We start from the raw sequence: 9105 nt of genomic DNA, 5'->3' as shown, positions 1-9105 counted from the left end.
CAATTGTCTTTCATTCCTCCTAATTTTTTTAGTGATATCATTCTAAATCTTACCGGGTCTTTAATCATTTTATAATTACTCATTTATCAAGTTTTTTTCATTTCTGCAACATTAATCGAATTTCTTTTCTTGACGTTTTAACCAGTGTTTTAAAAACCGGACCGGCCGGTCGGACCGGAACCGATCAGGTAACCGGTTTGAGGTTTGGTTCAATAGTCAGATCGGGTATGCCATCAAACCGGTGGGAACCGGTGAAAACCGGCGGTTTAATTGCTTTTTTTTTTAAACTTTTTTTTAAACTTTTTTTTAAAATTTTTTTTAAACTTTTTTTTAACATTTCTTTTAAACTTTTTTTTAATCTTTTTTTAAATATATTTAGTAGTCTATTATTTAAATAGCATTCTCACGTAGTTTTTTTCGTTAGTGACATTAAAAATTTTATTGTCTATTTGTTATCTTTGCTAATAAATTTTCTTAAATAGCATAAACATATTGAATTTTATTTGATTTTCTTTTTAGGAGATCCTATTTTGAATTAAATTTGGTACACATTGGAGTTATTTTGTTATAAACTATTCAATTAGATTATGTTGTACTTAGACTTTGTTTGCAATTAGACTTTGTAATTTTTTACTATTTTGTTATGTGTGATACCTTTGTTTAAAATTTGAATTTAAGTTATGAAATTGTGAATTTATGATATGATATTTTTAAAAAATTTAAAAGCTAGTTATATTTTTTTAGAGACTGAATCATCCGGTTCGACCGGTTTTATACCTATATAATGACAGGTCTATTCAACCGAGTTATCCGGTTTAACCCGGTTTGATCGTGCGGTTCGACCAGTGACCCAGTGGTTCGACCGATAAACCAGTGACCCAGTATCCTCACCGGTTCGATGACCGGCCCGGTTTTTAAAACACTGGTTTTAACAAAGTAACCCCAAATTTCTCTATTAATTAAAATTATAAGGTAACAATTAGTGAATTTAAGATTATGATTCAACATAAACGATCAAGAATACTCTTATAATTCTATTGCCTCTGCATATATCTTTAATAAAAGATACAAAGGGAACCTTCTCAGAGGTTAAAAAAACGGTAGTTTGGCATTCCAAGCTTGTTGTGTGCATGACCAAAGGAGCAAGAAAGGAAGACAGAGTTCCAAACAAGAGGATGAGAGCTAGCCAGTCCCATTGAAGAAAGCTCATCAATACATTGGTTATCCTCACTGAAAGACAGAGTTCCAAACAAGAGGATGAGAGCTAGCCAATCCCATTGAAGAAAGCTCATCAATACATTGGTTATCCTCACTGAGGGATCTCAACCCTAAACCTCCTTGATCATAAAGGCCTACAAAACTTTTTCCAAGCCATAATAATTAACTTGGTTTCTTTAATATCCCCTGACCAAATGAAATTCTTGCAACACTTCTCTAACTCCTTGATCAAGGACACATGTCGGGAATACATAGAGAAGCTATGCAAAAGCTTAGTTGAGATTGTTGATTTCACCAACTAGACCATACCAGCAGAGCTTAGGAAAGATGCTTCCCAAGAACGAAGTTTAGCTTTAATTTTGTCAATTATAGGCCTAAAAGAATCTTTGGGCTTACCTTTGAAGATCGGCACCCCAAAGTAAGAGAAAGGAATAGAGTCTATTTTGAAACCTAACATGTTGGAGATCTGATACAACCTAGATTCTGATACTGAGTCTGCAAATATAGTTGGCTTTGAAGGGTTTACACATTGGCTAGAAGCTATTGAAAATATAGCAAGTTCGAGTAGTGTGGGTAAAATAGTCTCACATTGGATATAAATGTAGTGACTTGAGTATTTATAAGTGGGAGAACCCACACACCTATCACTTTAAGATTTTAGGTGGACAAGTAGTGTGTTCTCACAAAAGTGTGTTGCTCAAAGAAAAGTTCTACAAAGCAAGAAAGGTCCTCGATCGATCTTCCCCCAATTGTTGCACTAACAAATGATACCAGGGCATTCTCTTTCGAGAAAGGGACCCACTTGTATCAAAAAATTTGATTAATTATAAATAGCCACATTAATGTATTAACATTCTCTCTCTTGATGGATCAATGATTGATATTTATTCCTCTCACATGAGAATGAATCTGAATCATTAGATTTTAAAATAAATTGTGAAGATTATGTTTTATTCTTTTTTTTCTCTCCTCTATAATTTATTTTAATAATTGAGAGAGAAAAAAAAACACATAATCGTCAAATTCAATGGTTCAGATTCATTCTCACGTCCTCATATAAAAATGACATTCTCATATAATACGTATATATATATATATATATATATATATATATATATATATATATATATATATATATATATATATATATATGACTCAATTTTAAGATTCTTTTATAAATGAATCTATCAAAGCACAAAAAAACATCCTACATGCTATATGGGATCCGTACAATATGATTTTATCATGGCTCACACATTTTTGTAGAACCCGATATTATCATGGCTGACGATATTAGTACAACATGATTTTATCACGAGTCACGCGTTTTGTAGAAATTGATATTGTTGGATTTACGGTTAAAACTAAAGAATAGATCTAAATAAGTTAGTTTCTAGGAGTTGATTTACTTAGATTTCCTAAAATTTATTTTTCTTATTTTTCTCTATTTCACTCACATTTAAATCGTAAGACTTTATAAAAGCTACTGCAGTCTTTTAATTGCAATATCGATATTTTACCTTTTAATTTCTATTCTATTTATTTTATAAAGTATACATTTTTTAGAGTTTATAATTTTTTTATATTTAAATTGGTGATTATAAAAATGGGTAAGAATATAAAAAGACATAATATTTTATGACGATTTTCATGTATTACTATGACCTATCATATTTTACTCGTTAATAAAAAATTGTAATAAATAAAGAGATGGAAAACGTGAAAAACTAAAAAGTGATAAGTGCTTATGGAATAAAAAAGAGATTGTTATATATTTATAATAATTCAATCAAAATATATTATTATTATTATTAGAATTTGAATAATATTAAAAATAAAAAATAAAATATAGAAATATTAGTATTTTTTCTAGAGTTATGTATTTTATATGTTGTCTTTATTATAAAAACTAGACATTAATCATTGATGCACAAGTATATTAGAATATTTTATTGTATATATAAAAGAAAGAGTGAACAAAAGAAATTAGGAATCTGCTAGTATTTTCTTTCAATTTTTAATCGCTGTCTCACTTTATTCAATTTGCATTTATTATGCAAAGTGGAAAATGAAATTTATAATAGAAACAATCAATTGTTTTTATTTTTACATTAGTAAACATGGGTTATGTTAGCTATGAAAAATAGAAATACTACAATAACGCGGGTGTAGTGGGTTATGTGGTGGGTTTAACCATTTAACGTTTTAAATTAATTAATGGGTTATGTGGTGGGTTTAATCATTTAACGTTTTAAATTAATTAATTAAGTTAAAAAAGATAGTAATGTAAAATTGAGCATTAATGAAGGAGGTGACTTTTTCGTAAGTGGCGGGTTAGTTTTTTTTTAATTAGTTAGTAAAATTAATATTATTGTAAAAGAAAAAATAATTAATATAAAAAGTTAGTAGAAGTTAGAAGTTAGTTTATAAAATAAATATATCAAAAATGACCACAATTTTGATGCCAAATTTTTTTTAAAGAGACTTAACAACTTTAATAATAAGATATTAAGATATGTAAATTATTTATATAAATATATTATTTTATTAGTCTATGTAGTGTTTATGATTTTACATAAATAAAAGTTATTAATTTTTTTTTGAAATAAAATTAAAATATAGGAATATTAGTATTTTTTTTAGAATTATGTATTTTGTATTTATTATGTTGTCTTTATTATAAGGATATGTAAACATATATATTATTCACATATGTATTTTATATCTGTCTATAAATTTTTTATTTTTCTTTAATAAAAATGAGGGGGAAAATAATTTTATATTATATTAGAAAATATTAGACTACAAGATATTAAAAATACTTTTTATTGTTTCTATATTTAAATTTATTTATGAATAACATTACAAATTATTTATATATAATATATTATTTGATTGATCTATGTAGTGTTTGTGATATTAAATAAATAAAACCCACTAAGTTTTTTTTAGGAACAAATATATCATATATTATAAAAATTTAACTCAAATAAAAACTACATCATTTTAAAGAAAAAGTATATTGTAAGAATTAAATTCTAAAAAATAGATTATTTTATAAAGTATACATTTTTTAGAGTTTATAATTTTTTTATATTTAAATTGGTGAAATAAATAAAATTTTAGGATATCAAAGAATTTTTAAAATTGCAAAATTTTATATTACTATTATAATATAATTATAAATTGAATATTCATATGATGCTGTAAAAGTTATAGGAACTTATATTTTTGTGTTCTTTTAATACGCCATCAAAGTAGGATTTAGACAATGATACACCAACATAAACATTCAAATAAAAATAAAAATAAAATTTTTGGTATGGACAAGTCGATGATCCATGCTCTCACAACCAAAAACAAAGTAGGCTTCATCAATGGATATATTGAAGCTCAAAAAAACCACCTTACATAATATGCTTTATAGAATCACTACAACATGATTTTATCATGGCTCACACATTTTTTTTTGAACTCGTACAACATAATTTTATCATGGCTCACACATTTTGTAGAACTCGATATTGTTGGATTTACGGTTAAAACTAAATAATAGGTCTAAATATGTTAGCTTCTAAGAGTTGATTTATTTAAGTTTGTTAGAATTTATTTTTCTCTATTTCAGTTACATTTAAATGGTAAGACTTTATAAAACCCACTATAGTCTTTTGAATAAAGTATCAATATTCTACCTTTTAAGGTATGTTCTATTTCTTTTATTTGATATCAGAGCTCGAAAGGGCCTGATAAGAGTGATATACAGATGGAGTGTGTGAAAGGAAAAACATTGAGAGAAAGTAAGGAAAGTCTGCAATAGTGTTTGAGAGGAAAAACACAGAAGAAAGGAAAAGTGGCAGCAGAAAGTTTCTCAACACCATGCATTCCGAAGTTGGATGTTGACTATGATCGATGGAGCTTACTTATGGAAAATCTCCTCCGCTCCAAGGAGTACTGGAGCGTCATCGAACCTGGGCTCGAAGGGTTTAAGGGGACCGAAGTCATAAGCGCGAAGACACTCGACAAAGTAAAACTCAAAGATCTCAAAGCAAATAACTATCTTTTCCAGTCTATAGACAAGAGCATCTTGAAAACCATACCCATAAGGAAACAACCAAACAATTGTGGGATTCAATGAAAGTAAAGTATCAGGGAAGTGCTAGAGAGAAGCGCCCAGAGCTGCAACGACTTCGCAGAACATTCGAAACCCTTGAAATGAAATTGGTAGAAGGTGTGTTTAGGTACTTCACAAGAGTCATGTCTACGGCCAGTGACATGAGGAAATTTGGAGAAGACATGAACGATGTCAAAATTGTTGAAAAAATACTTCGTAGTCTCACAAACAACTTCAACTTTGTGGTATGCTCCATCGAAGAGTCCAAGGACATTGATGATCTCACAATAGATGAATTGCAAGCATCCTTGCTTGTACGTGAACAAAAGGTGATTGAGAAAAAGAGTTACGAGCAAGATCTACAGGTGGAGAATGAGAAAAGGGACGTACAAGGAAGATAGAGGCATATATCAAAGAGGAAACAATCAATTGGATACTTAAGCCAATCGATTCGCAAAACTTTTGTGAGACAACTAATCAATTGGAAAGAGCTTGAACGCCAAACAATTAAGACAACACCTTAATTACTTATAACAAGTCTATATCAAACATTTCCATGTTGGGCAAGGTAAACAATTAAAAATGACTAAACTAATCGATTGGAGCATTATGTCAATCAATTATCTCATCAATTCTACTCATGAATTATTTCCTTTTCTGATTTTCCAACTCCTGTATAAAGGAGGCCTGACTCCTCTTCATTTCATGCCACTTTCCAATGCATTAATATTTCTTTGGAATTTATCTTTCTATTTTCTTTCTTTCTCTCTCTAGAAATATTTCTTTTTCACTTAAAGTTGACATAGTGTTTTTGAGTGAAACTATGCTTATGAGGAAGAGTTTGTAAGTAGTTGTGTTGTTTTTTTAAATTCTTGAAAATGCGATACTCTTGAGAAGATTGAGTTTGGTTCATGAGATAAAACAGTCACAAAATCTCAGTTTTGGTTTATTGAGCTTTGTTGTAAAAAGTTTTGTTTTTGTTTATTGAGATCGGCCTGAAAATCTCTAAGAAGGTTCGTTAGCTTAGCATTTGGTAAAAGTTATCTTTGGTTGGGGATAAACCTGTAAAATATCAAGGTCATATTGTATAAAAGGTTTATATAGATAACCTTCAAAAGCTCAAAGTTTATAGTCAAACTCTCAAGAAGATCTCTTTTGGACAGTACTAGGCCAACATCTGGCCAAACTTGTAAAAATCCCTGGTGCAATCTCCATAAATCTATCCTTTTTAATTTCTGCAGTTTATTTCTACTATTTTATTTTCGTTGCTATTTACTCTTAAGAAACTACTAACACAATTTTAAGTTTAATCAAGAAAATTATAAAAATAATCGTGAACTTTAAATACCACAATTCATCCTCTTCTTTTATGCTTGTAGTCACTTGTTCAACATGGATTAGTTTCAGTCTACTACAGTTAGAATCAAGATAAAAATGATTACTTAGAAGGCCCCCCTCAATTCTATTGCTGGTAGAGTTTATATGGTGAGATCATTCTTTCATATATTATGGTTTATTCTATCCCCATTTATTCTCGATCTGTCTCTTTGCTAAGAGATATAGAGAAGTTGATCAAAAATTTCATTTGGTGTGGCGATATTGAGCATATGAAATCGGTAAGTGTGTCATGGAGGAAGATTTGGAGGCCTTAGGAAGAAGGGGGGATTGGACCCAGTCCTTTTCTACTCTTATTGATACATCTAATATGAAAATATGTTGGGATCTATTGCAATCACAAGAACAATGTGTAACACCCGGAATTTAATTATTTATTTAATTAAATTGTATAAGGAAATTATTTCCTGGAATTAGTCGAAGTTAGAATTATTGGCATTATTATAAGAGGCGTAATTGGAATTATGCGTTGTGTTGGGCGGATAAATTAATGATCGAGAAATTAGTCGGTTTAATCGGAGAATAATATAAGAGATAATATTACTATAATGGACTATTATTAATTTAAGTTGATTTAAGCCGTAGAGAATGATATTGAATATGTTGAGTTGGTGGTTCGGACGATTTATTTTATAGTCGGCAGTTAGTCAGTTGGTGGAGAGAAATAATAATAGAATTAATATTATGGATTATGAGAGTGTTTTATTTAAGTGGGCTTAGACGTTGCGTTGGTGATAGTAATCATGGGGGTGTTAATTAGTAAGCCCAAATGAAGATTATAATTATAATAATAATTATAATAAAATAAAGGAAATAAGAAGAGAAGTTAGGTCTCAATAGACGTGGAGAAAGAAGAAAAGTTGGAGAAAGAGGAGAGGTGAAGAAGAGAGCCATGGCGGAAGAGAAAAGTTAGAGGAAGTCCAATTTTCGCGGCAAGTTTCTGCAGTGAGACACCTTAGTAAAACAGACGTTTCTCCCAATCCAACCGTTGGATCGTCGCGGTTCTTGGACACAACGTTCCATACTCGTAGAGGTAACTTCTGACCGGAGCGATTTTTGTTTTGATGATTTTAAGTCCGTCTGACAAAGCGATTTCCGAACAGGTTTTTGGTGCGTCTCTGCACGTTGTTAGAAAAGATTTTCGGAGAAAAGTTGGAAGCGGAGGCATAAGCTATGGCAACCGGGAGAGTAGAGCAATCTCATATCCAAGGTAAGGGTGAGGTTCTAGCTCTATAAACGAGATTATGATGAATGATATGTGGGGCTTATGGTTGTATGATTGCCTCGGTTTTGTGTGTTGTGATTGTATTGTTGAATGTTGAAATTGATTGACGTCGGTGAATAAGGTTATAAAAGTTCAATCAATGGTTGTGGGAAATTAACCTAGGGTTTATAATTATTATTGAGGAATTAGTTGTATAAAATTGCTAGATGTGGTGGAGTATAACTATAATATTGCTATGTTCCTGTGATGGTCGAAATTGAATTGTACTGGAATCGAAGGAAGAAAATTGAGTTTTAATTTTGTTGGAAGATGCTGTCAGCGCAGGTAAGCGCCAAGGTTTAGACGCGGCGCGAACTAAAGGTTTCTGTGGTGTTCGCGGCGCAAAGAGAGATTCGCGGCGCGTGCTATACGAGTTTTAGAAATATGTTTTGATTTCTGACTGTTGATGTTTTATGTTGGTTGTTGGGATCAAGCCTTAGTAGGATTAACTTGAGAAGAATTATAATTATCATTAGTGAAGAAATTGGTTTAAATTAATTAGAATATTATACCGTTGGAATTGATTAATTTAATTTGTAGAAATTATAGTGATGATTCTTAGTGATGAGATATGTAGTTAATGGATTAAGTTGTACAAAGATGGAATTGGTGTGAAGAAGAAATAGCAGTAGTAATAACGATGATATATGTAGCAGGCTGAATTAGTAGCATAATTGGAATTAATAATAGAATTAACGAATAGTAGAATTGGAATTAGAATGATAAGAATTGTTGGTAGTAGATTAATTAATAAATTGAAGAATTAGTACCTAGATGTTTAGGGGTTATTTTGTAATGATTAAGTTGATGCAATTGATGCATGTTTAAGTTGTTGTTTTCGTTGCTGTTGTTCTGGTTATTGTTGTTGATACGTTGATTAAGTTGCAGGTCTTATGACCAATGTTGTTTAAGTTACTGATGATGCGTTGATTAAGTTGCAGGTCTTATGACCAAGGTTGATTAAGTTGTTTGCGGTTTTTGCATTGTAGTGTTGTGACGTTGTAGTTGTTGTTATTGTTGCATGCATACATTTGCATATTACGTTGGCCTGGATTGGCAAAATGTTTAAGTTGGCCTTGATGGCACCTGTTTAAGTTGAAATGCCTCGATAACCTGA

General features: G+C 30.5%; 1 protein-coding gene across 1 annotated transcript; it reads left to right on the top strand.

The window, feature by feature from the left end:
• The first annotated feature begins 5349 nt into the window (after positions 1-5349).
• Positions 5350-5730, top strand: LOC131651502 (uncharacterized). Its single transcript, XM_058921162.1, has one exon. It carries the CDS (start codon positions 5350-5352, stop codon positions 5728-5730), a length of 381 nt encoding a protein of 126 aa, XP_058777145.1.
• The last annotated feature ends 3375 nt before the right edge of the window (positions 5731-9105 follow it).

Source organism: Vicia villosa, linkage group LG2 (genome assembly GCF_029867415.1).
Source record: "Vicia villosa cultivar HV-30 ecotype Madison, WI linkage group LG2, Vvil1.0, whole genome shotgun sequence".
In the NCBI taxonomy this organism is placed as follows: Eukaryota; Viridiplantae; Streptophyta; class Magnoliopsida; order Fabales; family Fabaceae; genus Vicia; species Vicia villosa.
This window is presented reverse-complemented; position numbering and strand designations above follow the sequence as displayed.